At 42.5% G+C, this 23147-nt stretch overlaps 1 protein-coding gene across 1 annotated transcript; it reads right to left on the bottom strand.

Annotated features, from left to right (window-relative positions):
• Positions 1-2101: 2101 nt before the first annotated feature.
• Positions 2102-21678, bottom strand: LOC145777257 (tartrate-resistant acid phosphatase type 5-like). Its single transcript, XM_082588593.1, has 6 exons — positions 21570-21678; positions 13208-13404; positions 12170-12315; positions 10898-11074; positions 4428-4575; positions 2102-2885 (listed from the first exon to the last, which is right to left on the bottom strand). The coding sequence occupies exons 1-6, from the start codon at positions 21664-21666 to the stop codon at positions 2646-2648; spliced, it is 1005 nt and encodes a 334-aa protein (XP_082444719.1). The 5' UTR covers positions 21667-21678; the 3' UTR covers positions 2102-2645.
• Between the last annotated feature and the right edge of the window lie 1469 nt (positions 21679-23147).

The following is a 23147-nucleotide window of genomic DNA, read 5'->3' as shown; positions in this document are numbered from 1 at the left end:
AAGTTCCCCGGTTGCATTTTCAAGCTAATTTATGAAATACATCTTTAATGATGCATAAAATCAATGTGGTTGTGTTTGCTAACAGCAGAGCATTGTGAATTTATGGCGTCATCAAGTAACTTATTGTTTGATGCTTTAGGTCATAATCAAGTGAACATGGACAGTTAGTTTATTGCAATGACGTTATCAGGGAGGAGGGAGTAACTGTCACGAAACTGTCTCAACCGCCCACCAGCAATTTTTTCCAAACAAATTTGTCCCCTACGCTTAGCTGCGCTGTTGATCGCGATTTGTTTATCAGTTTGCACTTGATGTTTCTAATAACGATTGTTTAACTCTACTAACAATAGAAAACAGCTTTTTTCAAAAACGCTTGGGGCATAAAGTTATAAGGATCTCCAAGCAGTGTACAAAAGCGTCTTCTTCTTTTGAGCCTTTGGGGCCGTTGGTTCATCATATTACCACCTCAGATCCATGATGTTCCCGAACTAGTGGACCACACTGGAAGGCTAATAGAGCAAAATTTTACCAAAAGTCACTATCCACAAAAGCCTACACTAAGTCATCACGCCGAATTAGTTATCCAGCTAGTATTCAGGTAGATAAGCTGTAATTATATAATGACGAGATTATACACAAATTCCTTGGCGTATTGAGGGATTGGTTGCAAAACAACACGAACAGGTCTACATGAAAGTCCAGTCAGCGTAAAGGGAGGAGAAGACAATTGTACAGAATAAAAACAATCAAAACAATCATTTTAGTTATGCATGTTTTTGATGAAATGAAGTAATGTGTAAACAGTAACACATTTTTACAGTTATGGTGAAATTTTGAATTCTCAAATGTTTTCCATGCTATATGAAACGACTTAGTCCCACGAGAACAACTAAGAATGGCACAGCACACGTACAGTACGTTGTGACCATTGAGAGAAGAAATTTATCTAAGCACCAATGAGACCCTCAGGCTCTCATAACATGACACATTTTCATAAAATAATAATTGATGAACGAACGCAGTAAACATATGAGAAGAGAGGAAGTTTTCCCCAAACAGTGAGAGCTGTCGACAAAAATACATGAACAAGATGCAATTATAGCTGAGAAATACTTGGTGTTTTCTTGAGGTTTCCGAACTCCCTTGAAAAGGTTTCAGGTCGCCCCTTAAATCATTCTGAGTCCAGAATGGCTTCAATAAATCATCGTTAGGGTCTGCTTTCTCAGCGAAAAGCAGGTCTGATATAGCTTTGGTAGAGAGTTTGCTTTGTTGAACTATAGACAGACAAAACAAAGTAACTTTAGCGGGTTTAACATGTTTTATTACAAAGAGATATAACAAATTTAAAAAAAAAATCAACTCAAACGTTTTCGACACGTACATGTGTTGAATACTGAAAAAGTTTGGGTGTTCATCAGGACAATTATCGTTTCTAGCACTAGTTGCAACGTTCATGTGATGAAAGTGAAAGTACTTTTACTTTCATCAGATGAACGTTGCAACTAGTGCTAAAAACGTACATGTTGCAACGTATCTCTTCTCATAAGGAATAACTCAAATCTGCAATATACTTACATATTATAACATAAATCTGACTGTGCGCTATATAATGACTGTAGTCCGTAACGACACTCAGGACTGAAAAGTATGTACTTTCAATTATGTTATATCTCTTTGTAATAAAACAAGTTAAACCCGCTAAAGTAACTTTGTTTTGTTTGTCTATGGTTCAACAAAGCAGGTCTGCTTACAAGCAGTTTTGAGAAAAGTCTGTTCAAACTGGCTATTTAATGAGTCTTTTCACATTGATTCAAGGCCTGGACACGTTGAATGCATGAAAAAGAAGCTGATTACTGGATGCCTGCTGAGCTGAATTCGTTCCACAAAAGTTCACATGCCTTGAAGGAGTTTCAAAAGCGGGAAAAACTTGTGTTAACAACTGGTTTTTAAAAAAGTCGTTTTACATTGATTGAAGGCCTGAATACGTTGAGAAAAGAGGCTGATTTACAGTTTGAAGTACAAGATCTGCTATTTGAAATAGTTTCACATGAGTTTACAAGCCCATGGCAAGGCCAAAAGCCGGCAAAATTTTTCGTGAAAAAGTCGGTACACGTCATCATGACGTAAGCGCAAGACCCGATGTGGACTGATTGGATGGTCCTCACATTGATACCGGTTCAAGATTATCCTCATATCGGCATTGATTGCGACATATTTTAATCACAATGATTAAACATAATAAAATACAATAACTTAACGAATGTTTAGGCACCCAGCACGTATTGATTTAATTGAAATAGTCGAACAGTGAATGTAACCTCAATTAAACCAGCATTTCATGGCATTTTTTTATCTTATTAGTGATCACAGTACCCAATAAAATACCGGCAACACTGGCAATCCAGAAAGATATGATAAGCACGATAGGAGTAAAAACAATTTAAAAATGAAAACTAATTAGGCTGCAGTCACAGATTGTCAGCACAGTTGCATACGGAGGGACGTAAAGAAAACGATAAATCAACATAAAAATATGAAAACCGTCCGTCAGGATAATACACTGTGAAGATTTCACCGATTCCACTTGTAACATCAACCTAACAGATTATAAAAAGGCTGGTATACAAATGGCAACACTTAGACAATCACTTTCGCGGCGGGATCGCGTGCTTGTATAAGAGACTTCCTGTCGCGCTGTGAAACTTGAGGACTAACGATTCCGCTGTTGCGTTCATTGTGGCAAACCCTCCAAGCCCCAAGAGATCGCCCCAGTGGAACTGGAGGGAGTTGGGAGGTATCGAACCCTTGTGTTTGGTATTGGGATCAACAACATCGACGGCTCCAGTCACGAAGTACTCGACGCTTGAGTTACTTTCCCGAATGTGCTGTTGGCGGAAGAGTACAAATGAGATTGAGGTAACGATAGCGCCATCACAATGGCAAACACAAACGTGGTGTCGTTGCTTGTAACTTGATTGGTGGTGAGAATCTTTATCCTCGGACTGGAAAAGCTTCTTTGCAAGCTTAATCCTGGTAGTTTCGCATTGTAGAGGCTTTGAACCATTAATCTGTTTCATCAATTAGCATGAAGTAAAAGAGTCTTTATATTGACTTGCAGTTACGACCTGTGTTGAGCAGATGTGATTTTAGCCACAAAGTAAACTCGAGTTATAGGTTGCACTGCAACGCTAAGCAAACATAGTTCGATCAAAGGTTGAATGAAGAGTAGCGTACGCATGGCATTACATTAGCAAGCACTAGTTAGATTGCCAGCACTTACGCCTTCTTGGAACAATAGGCAACGCGAAATCCTTTGTTAGTATTATCCTCTTTGTGCAGTTGTTCAACACTTCATTGTAGGTCAGGCCTGCTCTACCTTAGTTTTAGAAACAATGCAAAGCAATGTAATTGTTGAATTAATGCAGAAATAACGATTTTGCTGTCTGGATAATGGCATAATCCCCCAATTAATCGGCAAATACAACTGTGGACAGGGCCTCTGAGAGAAATTTTCACTAAGGGTGCGAAGTCATTCCGGGCCCCCCTCTCACTCCGGACCTCCTTTTTCATGGGCAAAACGCGTGATGTTTGCTTAGGCGTATTGCACACCATACAACATTTTACTGCAGAATTGGACATCTGTGCGCAATAGTAGTATCAGGCTGCAATAAAACTATTATTTAGTGCTTTGTGTTGTGCAATGTGCATATCATGTGATCTGTCCCTCGCCAATTTGTGTATCCTCCATTGAATTCGTGTGTCAGTTGTTGATAGTGCTGTTGAGAGGTGTCGCTTGTAGGCTACAGCTTTAATGTAAAATTTTCAAATTCACTTATTTATTTCTCTTAGCTGTAGCCTATAATTATTCCAAATGAGAACACTATGTGGTGTCGAAAACGTTGGATTTAGCAGTTTTTTTGTGTGTTAAATAAAAAATGTTAAATCCGTTAACGTTAGGCTACTGATCGAGTGTTGTATGTATCTGGTAGCCTACAACAAGTCAAGCTCTCTATCAAGGCTCAAATATAACATCTTGTTAAAATATAATCAAATTAATCATCTGACCAATACCTTTCTTCATTAACCTTTGCATTCACCACTTGCCTAGCAGAGGTGAACGAAGTCACGTCTTTTTTTTACTCCGGCTTTTTTAATTGCCTTTCCGGGCCCATTTTCTACATTATGGGCCCCCCGGAACTAAAGAATAACAACTTTTATGCTTGAACTTAGTCGTTTGGGATGGTTTTAACCAAACATTTTGCGTGTAGGCCTAAACTATAAAATCACAATTTCGGGCCACCCAACAATCACATTCCTGGGCCCTCAAGGGTACGCCGTACCCTCCTCTCATAGGCCTTGACTGTGGACACTCGCTACTGTTCTTTTCTTCATTCATGGCAACAATAAGAAGGCAAAGACCCGCCTACCTGTAGATCGTGGTCGTGGCCACCGAGGTAAGCGGTGACTTTGTATTTCTCCAACATCGGTCGGAGCTTCTCAATGAGACACTGAGTGGGTCCATGTTCTGCTATGGACCACACGGGAAAGTGGCCAGCCACCAACACGTAATGGTTTCTGAAGAACAACGAATTATTTGATCATAATCAGCGTCGTGGATAATTTGGGAATGAGATCCTTAGGGCACAAATTGACACTTCCTAAAACAGACTCTATCCAAAGAATAAGCGGTGGTTTTTTTTAAGTTACCGAGCCCCCTTGAAAAAGTTACGGGCCTCTAAAATCATCCGCGCCAGGGTCCAAAGGCACCCCCTGGACTTCCCCTGTCAACGCCACTGATCATAATAAAGAGATAAACAATTCTATTAGTACGTGATGAAGTTAAAAAGCACAGTATCGTATCTAAAGTGTTTTAGCCATGTTTTAAATTTGCTATTGTGACCTAATAAGGGTCTATTGTCATTATCACAATGTGACATTCTGACAATATCACAATGTGACAACAATCACAGGTGATGTCTGTGCAATATTTTGCTGACAAATGCATCTTTGGACTATTGTTTGTTGAAGCAACAAAGCACACAACATTAATGACAGCGCAATATGACGCCACAAGAGTGCTCATGTGACCAAACAATCGCAAATTGTGTTCACAAACGACATAGGCAGTCAGTGGCGTAGGAGCATATGCTGCCGCCCCTGGCTGTTGTTGAAAATGCCGCCCTAAGTAGACTGCAGCAAATTTGAAATAGTTTCATGGTCAAGCAATCTTTTCAATAAAAATAATTACAAATAATGTGCCGCGTCTCAGAAGTTCTATAATGCTTGAGAAAGAAGCCTCACTGTCTCAGCGTTAAGGCCAAAAATAAAAGACAAAAAATGGACAACAAATGTAGGCTATTAGGCAAATAAAAGATCAATAGCCGCCTCAAAATTGAACTTTTCGAGCTTTCGCCTATTTCTTTTTGCATTACTTCATTTCTCGTGCTGTGTACACGGTGCAGCCTCATTTTTCCGCCTCCTTGCAGCCTGCCGCCCCTGGCGCAGAGCCAGAACCGCCAAGTGGCTGCTACGCCACTGTAGGCAGTGCTTCCACTTTGAAGGATTTTATCCCGAAATCGGGGTTTTTCAACGTTTCGAAGGATAAAAAAAGGAAATGAAGATAGGAAGGATTTTTTAAGGATTTTTAACAATTTTACAAGGAAATTTTGTCTTAAGCAGGGAATTGTTGTTTTTGGCAATTTTAAAGAAAAATTTATTATTATTATTTTTCAAAAGTTCTCAAATGATTGTGAAGACGTTACTGACAAGGAGAAAAAAGAGATAGCCTAGCCTATAAAATTGAACATTATGATCAGGTTAGCGCATCAAGGAAAACCGAACTAAAGACAAAAATAAATTTGTAATGAATGGATATTTCGTTACTGGACATTTACCACCTGTACATTTTCAGTGTTAGGGATAGGTTTAGGAGTCCGGGTGGGAAAGATGAGAGTGGTAATTGGTAAAGATGTCCAGGACTCCAGGTGATAAATGTCCCAGAAACGACTAACTGACAAGCAGTTTTTTGGCTGGACAGTGAACAAAGGAAGTAAACCATGTTATTGTAAAATATGTGCTGCTTTTGTGCAGCCTACTGTTCTAATAAAACAACGTTGCTTTGACATAACTGTGCTACTGAAAAAAATCAAGATTAAAATAGCTTTAAAGTTGTACTGGCACCTTTTTAAACTTAAATAACGTCAAAAATAACCTCGCTTATGAAGGAAATTTTGAAGGATTTCCGACTGAAAAAAAAAGGAATTTTTCAGGACAAGAAAGGAAACTGAAAAGGATTTATCAATTGTCAGAAGTAGAAACACTGGACATAGGTCGTTAAAATATTTGAACACATGTTTAAAAAAACTAATGATATTATCATTTCCATCGTAGTGATGCAGTCTTCAATTGAAATAAACGAATTCGTTTATGCCTTAAAACTTCTTTGTTAATTTTGAATTATTCTGATCAGCCAAATTTACATTTCGTTCTTTTTATACTTCACCACTTCTAGGCTTATTTTATTCAGACAATTGTTCCTGAAGACGAAAACCTGCAGCTCGAGCTGCCATAAGCACCTTCTACGAGCAATTGTTAAGTTCCGTATCACCAATCAACTCTAATTCTAAAGCGTTATAATAACGTTAGGAACAGCCTGATAACGTCCTTGAAAACACCAGGCCCTCGTTACAGATCAGATTACTTAGATATTATCACTAGACTCTGTGTCACAGTCACTAGTTATTTTGCCTTTTTTATGTTTTGGCTGTGGATACTTTTTGTCTGCGATTGTCACAATCAAGGTGCAAATGCCTCGCGATGGCTTGCTTTGTATCTTCAACGAATGTGCTATTTTCATTATGGAATTCTGGTGCGTTGTGTTATTATCGGTCAATGACCAGTAGTAACCTCTAATTGTGAAGTCGTTGTTCTGCAACGTAATTCTAGATTATTCTGTATCTGGAACGTTCTGTTGTTTTCACAATTGCCAATATCGTTTGTCATGATGTCACAAGGTTGTTTACGAATGGACCTCTGATTACGAAATCGTTATTATGTAAGAATCTTCTTGCGAACGTGACCTTCTAGAGATTTCTGTTGTTTACCTTTTAAATGCTACGTGACCGAACGATGGTTCTTTATGATGTAACCTTCTCGAAGTTACTGGACTGAACAGCCAACTATAAATAGTGGTGTAGTTTGTATTTCTGATTATTCTGAGATTATTATTATGGGAGTTATATTATGATGAGTTGATTATTATGATGAGTTGGTTATGAGAGATCATTGCTGAAATAGTAGCAGTTGGTAATAAAAGCAAAGATTATTGTTGATCAAAAGTTGAAGTATTGCATACGAGTAAAGCAAGTTGACGCTAATATAATTTCTGATTGAAATTAGAATCGTATGAGAAGCTGCGAGTGGATTACGTTAAACTTGATCAATAGTCGCAAGCATTGGAATCTATTGCCGTTTACTGTTACTTTGATTAATTGTTGGAAGTGGTGAACCATTCGTTGGAGTCCTTCAAGCGTTTTTATATATCATCTCACCAGTAGAACTATCCGTGAATTTAATTGACTGCTTTTCGGTTATAACCCATTAAACTACGTCATTGAATCTTTCCAAGTCTTTTTTCCTGGTAAGAGATAGAAAGAAATCGTGACAGTCTGGGGGCTCGTCCGGGAATAAACCGAAAAGAATTAACCGAAAAACCGAAGAATACCGAAGATTTATTGAAAGAATAATAAATTAATGTCAAGATGGCGGATACTGTCAAACATGAGATGATTGAAGACTTAGGGAGCATGGCTGAACGAATGGGGTTGACTGGTAATGAAAAGTCTCAGTTTGTGATGGAAGAGTATCACAAGATAATGGACCAAAAAGCTCAGCGAGAAGCTGACGAAAGAGAAGATAGAAGAGCTGCTCGTGAAATACGGAAAGCAGAACTTGAAGCTGAGGAAAAGCGAGCACAACTTGAAGCTGAAGCAGAGGAGAAGCGGGCGCAGCGCGAAGCAGAGGAGAAGCGGGCGCAGCGCGAAGCTGAAGCTGAAGAAAAACGTGCTCAACGGCAGTACGAAGTAGAAGCTGAAGAAAGAAGAGCGCAATATGAATTGGAAAAGTTAAAACTTGAATTAGAAAGACAAAAGCTGGACATTGGTGAGCGATCTAATTCTACTAATGATAATGCTCGAGATGTTATTGTGGCGCAAGTTAGACGTCCAGATTTGCCATCATTTGTTGAAGAAAAAGATGAGTTGGATAGTTACTTGTTAAGATTTGAAAGATATGCTACAATAGCCAAATTAGAGAAGTCGACGTGGGCTACCCAGCTAAGCATGTTATTATCGGGACAAGCTCTTGATGTATATTCAAGACTTTCACAAGAAGAAGCCATGAATTACGACAGATTGAAGTTAGCTCTGTTAAAGCGATACAATTTTACCGAGCATGGATACCGTCAAAGATTCCGTGAGGCAAAGCCTGAACGACACGAAAGTCCAGGTCAATTTATTGAACGTTTGAGAAACCTTTTGTTAAAGTGGTTTGAACTTTCGGGGGCCGAACAATCATTGGACGGATTGGCAAACCTTATAGTTAAGGAACAATTCACAGATTCATGTTCAAAAGATCTGTCTGTTTATTTAATGGAGAGAAGTCCAAAGAATCTAGAAGAAATAGCCAGTGTGGCAGAACAGTACTTAGTTGCTCATGATGAGAAGTTGTCGACTGAAGAAACGTTGTCATGCGATAATGACGAGGAGCAAACAAATAATTCTAAAGGAGGTGCTGTTCCAAGAGAAGTACGTTGTTTTAATTGTAATGGCTTAGGTCATAAGTCTGTTAACTGCCGGAGAAAGACTAACAGAAATCACCAGGAATCGAGGAAGTGGTGCAATCGTTGCAATAGGCAAGGACACGAAGCGAAGGAATGCAAGGACAAGTCGTTGTCCCGATCCAATCAGTCTAGAAAAGATGAAGACACGGACGTTTATCGATGCGGTTGTGCGTTAATGATTCCTAAACCCACGCTTGACGAGGAGAATCCGGATGAAGATGTTTGCGGAAAAATAATACCTGAAGATCACCTGCCAGTAGTGGATGGAAAAGTTGGAGACAAAAAGGTAAAAGTTTTACGTGATTCTGGTTCTACTGGTATAATAGTGAGGAGAGATTTGGTTAAAGACAGTCAATTAACGGGAAAAACTGGCCATGTGACAAAAATAGATACCACTTCAATCCAAGGACCGTTAGCGATGATATCTATCGAAACTCCGTATTGTAGTGGGACTGTGAAAGCGTTATGTTTACAAAACTCTTTAGTTGATCTGATAATCGGAAATGCTATTGAGAGAAATTCTGAAGTTACTTGTTATTCTTGTGGCAAGAATGGTCACTTTGCTCGAGATTGTTCTGCAGATAATCAGCAACGATCTCACGATGACGGATATTACGAGCGCGAAGAACCGAGGAGAAGAGGCAGGCGACGACCATTTGGAGTTTGCTATAGATGCGGTAGACGCGGACACTTCACCAGGGAGTGCGTTGCTGACGGCGGACATTCGGAAAATAGACGTTGCCGTGACAACCACTGCTACCGATGTGGGGAGATTGGACACATAGCCAGGAGCTGCCCTTTTGATGAAAAGGCTTGCTACAATTGTCGTAAAGAAGGTCATCTCGCCAAGGACTGTCCGGAGAGGAGATGTTTCCGATGTAGGAAGATGGGTCATCTCGCTCGCCGATGCACTGAAAATGTTGAGGACGTTGGAGACTTTCGCAGAAAACGTGACTATTGTTTTGAGAAAAGCTATCGTTGGTAGATCATGCAACGATAGACTTATGAGAACTGATTATTGAGTAATTAATTGTTTTGTGGTGTGTTTTGTATTGATTGTGTTGTTATATTGTTTGCAACAATATTCTAAGGGGGGGCGTATGTCACAATCAAGGTGCAAATGCCTCGCGATGGCTTGCTTTGTATCTTCAACGAATGTGCTATTTTCATTATGGAATTCTGGTGCGTTGTGTTATTATCGGTCAATGACCAGTAGTAACCTCTAATTGTGAAGTCGTTGTTCTGCAACGTAATTCTAGATTATTCTGTATCTGGAACGTTCTGTTGTTTTCACAATTGCCAATATCGTTTGTCATGATGTCACAAGGTTGTTTACGAATGGACCTCTGATTACGAAATCGTTATTATGTAAGAATCTTCTTGCGAACGTGACCTTCTAGAGATTTCTGTTGTTTACCTTTTAAATGCTACGTGACCGAACGATGGTTCTTTATGATGTAACCTTCTCGAAGTTACTGGACTGAACAGCCAACTATAAATAGTGGTGTAGTTTGTATTTCTGATTATTCTGAGATTATTATTATGGGAGTTATATTATGATGAGTTGATTATTATGATGAGTTGGTTATGAGAGATCATTGCTGAAATAGTAGCAGTTGGTAATAAAAGCAAAGATTATTGTTGATCAAAAGTTGAAGTATTGCATACGAGTAAAGCAAGTTGACGCTAATATAATTTCTGATTGAAATTAGAATCGTATGAGAAGCTGCGAGTGGATTACGTTAAACTTGATCAATAGTCGCAAGCATTGGAATCTATTGCCGTTTACTGTTACTTTGATTAATTGTTGGAAGTGGTGAACCATTCGTTGGAGTCCTTCAAGCGTTTTTATATATCATCTCACCAGTAGAACTATCCGTGAATTTAATTGACTGCTTTTCGGTTATAACCCATTAAACTACGTCATTGAATCTTTCCAAGTCTTTTTTCCTGGTAAGAGATAGAAAGAAATCGTGACAGCGATAAAACTGTAGCTATATAAAAACAACAAACGATTGCACGTTCTTGAGGGCGAAAGAGTTGTTGACTTCAACTTACATATTTCCCTTCAGTTTGCTTTCTATGAAGGCCAACTGGTCTACAACATGAGGCTGATGGACCTTCCCATCAGGTTGGCCGCCCAAGTCGTCGTGGAGGGTATTCCCGCACAGAGAGACTGTGTCTATCATGACTATTGTCATGTTGAAGTTGGAACGACTCACCTCAATGGCGTACCTGGTTAATGCAACAACAGTAGAATGTTTTATCTGAATCCAGCGCTGTATCCAGAATTGAGGTATAATTTGAGCCGGTACCATGAGATCTTCGGTCCTCAAATCAAGGCCCTTCTAAGAAAAAAAACACGATATCCAAAGATGTACGTTGTGGTTTTTGTCAAATTTCCGTCCCTTTTTGAAAGATTACGAGCCCTTAAAACAATCTTAGGCCCGAGTCTAAAAGTAGCCCCTGGAACCCCTCTTGCCAACGCTACTGGCCGTTTTCATCGCAGATTTGCTTTTAATGGTTTACAAAGCAAACTGTGTCAGGACAACCACGCAGAGGCGCAATCGAGTAAATTATTTTCATAAATCTATTACCACTGGGTTGAGTGCAAAGTAGGAACAAGATTCAGTGCCATATTTGCGAGAACTTTGGTGTGACAGCACAGGGTATCGAACCCATGTTTATTAACTCAGAGACGAATAACTCCATTCATTGAGTTTGCTGATCTATCCACTGAATCATTCATCAAAATCGATCAATCACAAGATAGGTCTCGTTAGCATTTGCCGGTGGGTGTTGGAAAATAAAATCTGAAAACTCAATCTACCTTTTCAAGAATTAATTCGTTGTAGCCTATGGACACACGATTACATAATCACAAATAAAATGTAAAAATAATGGTGTGAAGAGAGGGGCGTTCTTCCCGGCTATCAGCACAAGGCTGATAGAACGGCCGGAAGAACGCCCCAAGGCGGAAGAACGCCCCTCTCTTCACATGTCCTCTGCCCTGGCGCCTGCTGGTTTTGTTGGCTCTTTCTTTGTTTCCACAAAGATAAGAGTTAAACTGACTGGTAAAGCGGTGGTCGAATAAATTTGTGGCAGAATACGGTGCGATACTGATGAGCCCAGCCTCATGGGCGAAACACGTGTCTATCGCTGTCAATTCTTGCTACAAATCGGCTGCCGAGAAACATAAAAATAATGGTGTTACATTTACACCTGGCTAAAACACGTAATTTATGAATTTGGCTTATTAGTTCATTTCATGATCTGTTTCGCGTGGCGTATCACCAAAGCAGTTTGCAAAGCTTAGAGCTCGTCACTTACCAAAGGTTGGGGAACTTCCACCTTGTGGAATGTTTGGAATATTCAATCTGTCCAGTCATGTTTCCATTGTGATCGTGGTTGCCACCAACCACGTACCAAGGTACATGGAGAAATGACGGATCCCCAAAAACGTTTTCAAATGTTGCCTAAACAATAAAATGCTTTGAAGTGAGACGCGTACCAACCCGTAAATGAACTGATACAGTTTTGTCGCAATTCTTTCTAGTTCTTACAGGTAAAGAGACCGTGGAAGATGACGTAGTGTATTGTATTTATTTTTTTTTTTAATTTGGCGATAAAATTGCCAATATGGCAACCTTAGGCGCACTGCTCCAGACAGCGCTAAAACGACGAATTTTACATGAGTTATCACGGACAGAATGAGTCAAAGAAATGATGCAGCACCACAGCGTCATTACATGAGCCGTCAGTGGTTCTACTTGTGAGATGATAAATGAAAAAAAAATTGAAACTGAGGAATGGTTCGCCATTTTAAGTATATACATAAAGAAATCAAATTTTGAACAGAAAACATCTTCATCGATTTCAAAATAAATATACGCTACTACTTGCAACCGCTACTTTACAATTGGCAATAACTTCAACTTTTCCATTCTATTTAAAATCGGCTGAACTCTACATCACAATCGTCTTCAGTATACTTTTCACTACAACTTCTAATCCTCATGATGTACAAGTACAACTCTCAACACAACTCTAATAATAACTGTAATCAAATCACGCGGCTAATTTTAACAGGTTTGCTACCAGAAGCTTCCAGAGACTAGGGTAATATTACATCACAAGAACTCATTCTTCTGGTCAACAAGTCAAAAGAGTTTCCAGAATCTCACCTACACAAAACTTTCTAAAAGCAGATTTCACAATAAAAAATAAAAAACCAACTATTTCTGAAATGTCTTTAGAAGTCTTTAGAAGTTTAGTGTTTAAAGAGGCCGGGTCTCTGATTGGTGCATGACCCAAGTTATCGTGTTAATATTTAAGTGATATCATTGACGAAAATATTAATATTCTTGCCTTGAATCTGGAATCAAATTCATTTGTGACGCCATCGTAGTAAAAGTTGTCTCCAAGAGCCAAAAGAAAATCGCTATTTTCTAGAGCTGCTACTTTCATGATGCGTTTTGCTGTCGCGTACTCAAAAGGAGAGTAGTAGGGATAGATTGGAAGTCCTCCCCAATCACCCATTGCTATGATATTCGCATTATTGGAATCTAGAAGAGAGGTAACAGACTAACAGTATACAATTCTGTGAAGAAAGGCGTTCTTCCCGGCTATCAGCACAAGGCTGATTACTCACTAGCACAGCGAGCAGCAGTAACGCTTCGCTAACCAGAACGGTGTAGCTTCCACGCTAGCCATAAAGACCTCCAATTAAACGTTTAAGTTATTTTGGCAGCCGATTGTAGCATCGAATAGACAGCGATAGACACGTGTTTCGCCCATGAGGCTGGGCTCATCAGTATCGCACCGTATTCTTGCCACTTGAGTAATCGACCGCCGCTTTACCAGTCAGTTTAACTCTTATCTTTGTGGAAAGAAAGAGCCAACAAAGTAATTGGTTTTGTTGGTTTTGTTGGCTCTTTTTGAAAGAAAGAGCCAACAAAGGTTTTGTTGGCTCTTTCTTTCCATAATAAGGATAGGCTCTTTGGCTTACGCCGATTAAGCAAAACAAACTTGGCCAGGAAAGTAGACAGTTTTGGATAAAGAAAATTGCCAGTACAAGTACAAAAGTAGCCTACACAGTCTTCAGCCATTCGGAAAAATTAAAGACTAAAAAAAAAAGCTCAAGAAAAATTCATCTGCAATCAACCAAGAAGACTAGCTTAATAATCAACCCCTACCCAATCAACGGAAAAGACTTCAGTACCCAACCTCTACCCTTGTTAACCTTTCCCACCCTTAACAAGCACCGGGATTCGCAATTCCAGCCCGGTCTTGTTACTCTCCATCTTTACCCCGAAGACAGTATTTTTAGCTTAAGAAGAAAGGACAAAAAGACTTTAAAAACCGTAATTATTTGTGTTTTATTTTAATTTTATTTCCACCTTGATTTGTAAATTTAAAAACAAAAACAGTTGCAATATTTAAAAAAAAAAAATCCTAGCCTAATTTTTGATCTTCTCTGTACCAATATTGTCTCTCAATTTTTACCAATTTCAATAATTTTAGTTAATTTGTATAACCAGCCTGTTGTGTCTTCAAATTTTTGTAAAAATAAGTTATTTTGCCCATTTAATTACCCAAATTCCACCCATTTTGATTATTTTCTTCATAGCTTTTTAGCATCAATTTAAAAAAAAAAACCTAGTGTTGCCAGTGCTCCCCAAATTCAATTCCATATTCTCTCTTTTTAAGCTTGAATTACGTGTCGCTTTTAATTGTTTTATTCTGAATCCTTAATCGTTGATCCGAAACCATTTAACTGATTTATTTCCAATCAATTGTAACGACTATTGGCGTATTATATTATATTTAATTGTTGTATTTTATTAATCGTCGCAGGGTCACTCTGCTAGCTGGAGTAAAGTTTACGAACTGACGTCACAATTGTACATTCATTCAATTGCTCTTAAAGCTTTATCATTTTCCTCTTATTCCTCCCACCAATTCGTAATTAAAATTTTTTTTTTTTAGTTTATTTATCTGTCACTAACATTTTTACATTATAATATTATCCTGTAACGTTAAATCAACGTAAATTGCTTTTTATCAGCCAAATCTTTAGTAAATCGTTGGTTTTTAAATTCAATTTCATCACAATCTGCTACCAGTTCTTATATCGTCACTTTTAAATCTCTAAATTTAGAAACGTCGCCGTAAACTTTAAATCTTTGTAATAACCAGCTTTTTATAATTATTTCATTTGAATTATGTCTCGCTTTTCAAGTAGTGCAGGTTTGAAGACTTTTAGAGATAACCTGGCCGGTGTTGGTTTCTCCCTTCCATCTTCTCAGTCCACTAGCTTAGGCTCGCCGACGAGGAAGCAGGTTCCTGTGAGTGGTCACTCATTCAACCCAGATGGTGAAGCCTCCCCGGTAGACTCACTGCTTTTTGCGAACTCGTCACTTCGTCACGGTGACGAGTGTCCGATCCGCAATTCCGCACCACATCGTGGCTACCCCACCCATTTCGAATCACCCTTCCCGAGGTCGAATAGACTGCAGTCCGTCTGCCCTATTCGCCTCACCCTCCCCAATCTATTCCCCCTTCTCTGTCCTTTCTCCACTTGCAGGAGGGCATCTCAACCTTACCGAGATGTGCAGGCGTATCAGGACCATATTCGAGCATTTCATGGTTCGCGCGCCGAGTTCCTGATCACCTGCAGCAGGTGCTGCCGTGTTCTCCTTCGAGCTTACAAGCTGGATGGGGCCCAAGAGCATTGGCGATCCTGCCCCGAGGGCCTTCAATTGCCAACCTGCCTTCCCTGGCTGAGCAATGACCCGACACCCTCGGAGAGCCAAACCAGACCCCCTATGATGACCAAGCCTGGGCTTTCCTACACCTCTGTTGTCAGGCGTGGAAGGCGCCGGCCCTCGACTGCAGGCGCATCGGTCGAGGGGTCATCCCCTCTTCCCCCTTCTTCTGTCATCCGTTCTCAAGTCTTCTGGCGCCAAGGCCTAGACAGCACTCCCACTTTGCCCCCCCCACCTGACTTTATGCCTGAACTTTTCCGTACTGTTCTATCTCATCCAGGCAAGACTTCGCTCAGCCCTGCTGACACTGACAGCTTGCCTGACCTAGATGTGTTGTTTCTTCCTCATCTGTCTTCGGCCGGACCTGGGTCGGAAAGTGGGGACTCTTCCGACTCGTCTGACTCGTCGAACAGTGAATCTTTTTCCTCTTCCTCCAATTCTTTGCCCGATAGCCCGACCACGGACTGTTACGGCCCTACTGTTAGCGCGAACCATTTTCTACATGTACCTCTGCGCAAGCCGACCTCCACCGGAGCCGTGGCAGTGGACTCGCTCGGTTTATCCAAGCCGGCTTCGCGCCCTTCTTCTTCTCTGCCTCTGACGGCTACCACCGGAGCTGAAGCTGGGGACCCCATCAGCTCCTCCAAGCCGCCCATGCAAACCTTTTCTCCTAATTCTCTTCAGCGCTATTCATCTCACTCCTCCTTACCCTTTAATCCTGCTCCCATCTGTCCTATACAACCTTGTACCTCGACGCTGTCTGCTGAAGCCCAACCTTTTATCCCACCTACCCAAACCACCCACTCTAAATTCCTGCCAACTATCTCTTCCCAAACCTTGACTCAACCCCGAAGTGACACCATGACATGCAACCAAGCCACGATTGACTCCGGACTCCCACAGACTACCCCAGGGATGTCCATCTCACCCAACATTCAACGATCCATCCAAGACCCTGTTGAACCAGTCAGGGAAAGTAAGACGAAAAGCTCCAGGCGGGCTCTTTGCAGTTTAGTGAACCTTACTTTAGCGGGTGGCATAAATTTCGACCGGTTCTGCATTGAATTGGAAGAGTGGACCGCTGGCACTTCGCCGCCCAAGAGGACACGTCCTCGCAAACCACGCTTCAATCGTGGCGCCCGGGCTCGCGCGGCTCGCCGTCGTTCGAACGGGGGTTCTCCTCGGTCGGACGGCGGGGGTTCGCGCGGGAACGGAGCCCGATATTGTAGGGGCGTGGGGTTGCGAGCCGCCTTCTCACGGGACGCGAAGGGAACAGTCCGCCGGATCGTTGAAGGAAAAAACAGTGACCGTCGTTGCGAAATCCCACCTCAAGAAATTGAGGAGAGATTTCGACGCGACATGACCGCTCCTGAAGCTGGGAGTTGCTCGCAGATGCCCGAGTGGATGAACTCCCACCGTTACGAGCATGATAGTGTGAACCTCTTCCCCGTCGATGACGGTGAAGGTCCCATTACGGCGCGGGAGGTGGAGGCGGTCCTCCAGTCGCTTGATGTCGGTTCCGCCCCTGGTTCTGACGGATTGTCCTACGGTTTCTGGAAGACCCTGGATCCAAGAGGGGGACTCTTGGCCAGCCTTTTCGAGACCTGCCGGATCAACCGTCGTGTACCGGACCAGTGGAGAACCAGCAGGATCACACTCATATGTAAAGACCCTGAGGGTGACCTGCACGACGTCAGCAACTGGCGGCCCATCTCCATCTGCCGAAACATTTATAAAATCTACGCCGCCGTATTGGCCCGGCGCCTGCAGCGATGGGCGGTGGAGGGGAATGTTATCAGCCGAGAGCAAAAGGGATTCATGCCCACAGAGGGCGTCTATGAGCATGTGTTCATGCTCGACACCATCCTCTCGGATGCACAGTCACGCAAAAGGCCTGTGTCGGTTGCGTTTCTGGACATTCGAAACGCCTTTGGCAGTGTCCGGCACGAATGCATAGCCGAGGTCCTGCGTCATTTCGACGCCCCCACAGACCTTATTGAGTGCATCTCCGACATATACGTCGACAACACCTGCACCGTCCGCTGCGGCAATGGTGAAACCGACCGTATCCCTGTGGGGCGGGGAGTCCGTCAGGGCTGCCCGTTGTCTGGGCTGCTATTCAATTTGGTCATCGAGGTGCTCCTCAGGGGCGTCCGTGACAAAACGGATTGCGGCTACAACCTTCCTGCCAAAGAAGACGACATCAAAGTGCGTTGTATGGCTTATGCGGACGACATCTGTCTCGTTTCTTCCGATCGCGAGCAGATGATCTCTCTTCTATCTGCTACTGAACCCTTCTCTTCCTGGTCCGGGCTACGGTTCAACCCACGCAAGTGTGGCACCCTTTCCTATGGGAAAGTGTCGGCGTCCCGTCTGCGGGTCGACCCGAAACCTTTCTCCCTTGCCGGGGAGAAAATTCGAGTCATCCCCAAAGGCGAGACGTATAAATACCTCGGCGCTCGAACCGGTTACGCCTCGGACGCATCCCTAACCCAACCCTTCATCTCCACTCTGGAGAAGCACATTTCCTTATTGATGAAATCCTTTCTTACCCCAAGCCAGAAACTTCTGGCACTCACTTCCATCATTCTCCCGTCCGCGTCATACCATCTGCGAGTGCGGCGCTTTAGACAGTATGAGCTTCTGAAGCTTGACCGACTGGTTTTGCGGTGTTTGAAGGTGGCGTGGCGTCTTCCCAAGTGGGCCTGCAGCGCGTTCTTTTACTGTAAGCCTGCATTGGGAGGTTTGGGCATGACGAACTTGTGTCGCGAAAGTGACACGCTTTCGCTAGCTCATGCTTTCAAGATGCTGACGTCACCTGACAGCATTGTCTCTGCCGTCGCTCTCGGGCAGCTTAGGCGTCATGCCTGTCTGAGGTTCGGCACTCCAGATCCCACGACTGACCACCTGGCCAGTTATCTGAATAGTGACCCCCCTCCTGACGGCGCCCGTCCTAAACCGTGCCCTACAGGCGAGAGCCTGTGGGGCCGTGTCCCGGCGGCCACCCGTCGCCTGAACGTACGTTGGTCCGCCCGCCCGGATGGCGGCCTTGAGTTGGCCGCGGGGAGCTCCACAATCACCCCTCCTATAAGGAAAAAAGTGGTGCCGACCCTCCATCAACACAATGACTTGTGGTGGAGGAGACAGTGGGAATCCAAACCTGACCAAGGCAAGACGGTCAGTGCCCACTGCCTGTCCGGATTTTCAAATTCCTGGACCCGGCACCCGGAGCTCCTGGATCACGCGGACCGAGTATTTGCGTACAAAGCTAGATTGAATCTAATGCCACTTGAATCAAAACCAAGCCATGGCCGCCGTTACCTACCTTCCATGTGTCGTGCGTGTGGGAAAGCGGAAGAGACTCTCCCCCACATATTGAATCACTGCCCTACCGTGATGACTGTCATCACGGAACGACACAATTCGGTATTAAGGGAGATCGTGGGGCATGTGCCTGCCGAATGGCAACCCGGGCTTTCCATAGATAGTACGGTTCCACAGCACGTGGAAGCGGGCGGTGCCGATCTGCGTCCTGACATCGTCCTGCAACGCCCTGACGGTGTCACGGTCGTATGTGACGTCACATGTCCGTTCGACAACGGCGCGGATTCTCTTCGAAAAGCCGCCGACAGGAAACACGACAAGTACGGCGAGTTATGTGTCAACATAAAGGAAGACAGGAAGCGCCCTTGCAGGGACGTCCTGTCACTTCCGTTCGTCGTAGGCTCCCTCGGGAGCTATGCCCCGATGAGCTCTCGAGCTCTGACGGCCTTGGGCGTTCCTACTCGTGGGGTAGCAGAGGTGGCTAGAAAAGTGGCTTCCCTCTCAATCAAAGGATCCTTCCGCGTCTGGAAAGCTTGGAACGCCGGGCTCACTTGTGGAGGGGCTACGTCATAGAAAAGACGACATCAGCGATCAGAAACTTATTCCCCAATAACGTTGCAGTAAGTATCCGGGCGCGCAAGACAGCAAACCGTTTAGACGTTATAACCTTATAACAATATTGGCTTAAAATTGATCACCTTATGTCATCACCTTATTTCTATAAACCTGCGCCATTTCTTTTATATGATACTCCAGTCTCTTCAAAAACAACCATTCTAAAGTAAAAAGGAAGGAAATAAAATACCTCATGTACATTGTGACTTGAGACTGGTTTAATAGCAATTAAGCAATTTCAATCCTCACTAGATTCTCTATGTACTAATCAATCAATTGTTTCGAACTGTCATACGCTGCTTTCGCCTTGTAACGCTGTTCTTGCCCGCTCGGATCAACATCGCTCCGCTTTCAATGCATTGATCAACACGATCCCCTGATCAACTCGATGCAGCCTCAAAACTTCTACCCCAATTTTCTATTTTTACCGGTAATGCAGCCTATCAGTGCCTCTGGTTTCGATCGCTAGCCTCCCCGACCCAGCTGGGCGAACCTGCCTCAACGTCTGGCCAGTGCACATCCGTGCTCGCCGAATGAAAGCTTACTCTTCTCCAGTGAGTATTAATTACACTCCCACCTATATATATATATATATATATTTTTTTTTTGATTACAGTATATTGATTCATCGAGCCTCTGCTCCACATTTTTATTGAATATTCGTCTGCCACGAGAGCCAAATTATCCTTAAATGGTTCGACTCTCTTCCTCGTGGGAGACCCCAATTTTATCCGCTCTGCCTACTGGCAGACCGGGTATAAGAGTCAAAGTACCTGCGCGAGGACGCGTGAAGGAGACGTGGGCGCTGCCCGGCGGTCAATTACTGCCGGTTCCAGCGTCCACACACGACGGGTCGCCCGGTTCGTCGCAGGGCTTCTTTCTGGGCTATGCAGAAAGAGCCTGTCTCCCTGGCCCGCTCCGCCATTCTAAATTTGCGGACGGGCCATATAGTTTTTCGATCCACACTCTCCCTCCACAGGTACCTCGACTCCCCAGCCTGGCCCTCGCGACCTAAGCTGGTGGACTTAACCCTCCGGGTGCATCGTCACCCCATAAATCACGCCGCTCCCCGCCGCCGCGGGGTGTGGCAGGCCGGTTTCTTAAAGTCTTCGACCTGGCTATGTTTGTTTGTGCTCTCTCGTCGTGTCAATTATTTGTACCCGTGCGCTGTTGATGCAAATAAAACAGTTTAACACAAATACGGTGCGATACTGATGAGCCCAGCCTCATGGGCGAAACACGTGTCTATCGCTGTCTATTCGATGCTACAATCGGCTGCCAAAATAACTTAAAAGTATACAATTCATTATATCACACACAGGACGTATTTATTACCAACAATAGGCATTGTCTATGACAATACAATTACATGAATATACTATACATTCACATCCTCAATTAGTCTAAGTAATGAATGAAGCTATGCTATTTCTACATTTTAGCAGGAATGTGGAGTCGCGCAAAAATATACGAATCCGTCTCCTCGATTTATAACTGGCCGATTCCACAGCCCCGCATTCACAGTAGCCGCGCTATTGTGATCACGTGACTGCCTACTATTGCTCGAATCAGCTGATGTCTTCCAGGTGAGAAGAAAGAATGGATCACTGGAGCCAAGATATAGGCTAGTGTACTATGAGCCCAGCTGGAAAAATATGCTTTTTATGTTGCTTCCTCTGTAGTTGTTGAATCAACGTAAAAAGGATGAATTTGTGATATTGAAAGTAATAGCTTCTTAAACGAATATAAATAATGGATAAGAAGTTTTCATTTAAATTGCAAATACAAGATTAACCTGACATGTCGGCTATCGTGGAGCTGCAGATTTCTAAATGCACTAAATCTTAATGGCGTATAAATAATTATTTGCTCTTCATCGAATATTGCTCTGATGATATTAAAATCATCATAAAATCAGTAAATCATATATTGATAAAAATTACTTACAAGTGGTCTTTTGATAAAACAAGCACACGGAGTTGTAAATCAATATACATAGCGACTTCAAATGATCACATTCCTACCTGAAACATCCCTGATAGTGGATGGCTTGAATTGATGAGAAATGACGTCATTGCACAAAACCAACACAACGACAGCAATAACAATTTTAGCAAACATTGTAGAGCTCAAACAAATCCTACACACTTGGAATATGTCAATGCTTTGCGGTTGACGATTTATGTAATGTAGGCTACGAAACGTAATACTGAATATATTTTAAATAGAAAATTAAAAAGGTATACTGGCATGAAGACGTGGTAGTTGAAAATCGACTTTCTAGCAGAACACAATGAAACAATTACAAACAGTTTGTACATTTTTGAAAAAAGATAATGTGACTACACAATGTAAGCTAGGTGACTTTGTAGCCTACAGTTCTACAGTCAAGAACTAGGTATTCAAGGTATGACTAGATTTTAAATGAGCTTAAAAAGTTGGCATTATGCGTAGAAGTTTGGACTTCAATAAAACTGCGTGATGCGCAGAACACGAGAAGCACAAGACGTATCTTCCCCTTTCCTGGCTAATCATCGTGCAACTTTCGCCCAATCGACAATTATTCCATCACAGACTGGGCCTATAAAGTCACAATCAACAGTATTCTCAGATTGAACTGTCAAAATGTAAGATAACAAAAGTTTGCGGGAGTGTATTGCTGCGGTATTTCATGTCCGCACTCCACACAATGCCTGAATGGCTCCATTGCGTTGTTCGCATGATTTTAGAGAGCCAAGTTGTCAAGTCGCTACAGCGATTATGAAGCGTTGCCTGCAGGTAAGTTCCTAGATAGCAAATCTATCTCTTTTTACATTGATTAAAAGTCTGCATACGTCGACTCAATGTAAAAAAAAAACAGTTAAATTGCTGTTTGGATTGTCGTGCCTGTCTGTGATGATTAGCAGCTCTGTGACGTGACTTTGGTGAGTGAGTTATCTCCTGTGCCGAGACTTGAGGTAGTTAATCAACTAATTCGACAAATTACAATCACGCTTTAACAACATAAAAACTCAACACACGGCAATCATGACAACAATCTAAAGCCGAAGAAAACATCCCTTATACAACGACGATAATTCGACTCCAGCACCACTCGTCATAACTAGGGAACCAAAAGCTTGTGAAAAACCATATCGATATTACGACAGCGAACCCGTAGCAGACTGCAGAAGGCTGAAACAGGTCGACTTTAAACAACGCAGTTGGGGTGAACTCTCTTAAAAGATTTCAAGATTTTGCAGCCTTTCCCTGTTCATTGATATGCTGCTACTGCTGGTAAATTGATTATTGTAGCAGCTGCTAGTATACCACTGCCTTTTCGTTGTGGAAAAGGTGGGATTAAAAATAGAAAGATATGACATGAAAATGCATAGGCCTATGTGGACAAACTATGTCAACTATGGTGCAACTATCTTTCATCTAGTAGTAATCGCTTACGTGTTGGATACAATAACTGTTACAGAATGTTGTTTAATCTGCAGAGACGATGCAGCATCACCTCTGCATTCGTTATTAACAATACCACAACCTTTCAAGCTCTCATTCGCAAAAGATTACATCAGTTTATAACCCGATGTAACTTGTCTTCCAATCAATGGATT

This window comes from Aplidium turbinatum, chromosome 9, assembly GCF_918807975.1.
Source record: "Aplidium turbinatum chromosome 9, kaAplTurb1.1, whole genome shotgun sequence".
Taxonomy (NCBI): domain Eukaryota; kingdom Metazoa; phylum Chordata; class Ascidiacea; order Aplousobranchia; family Polyclinidae; genus Aplidium; species Aplidium turbinatum.
Note: the sequence above shows the minus strand (reverse complement) of the source record. Positions and strands in the feature narration are given on the sequence as shown.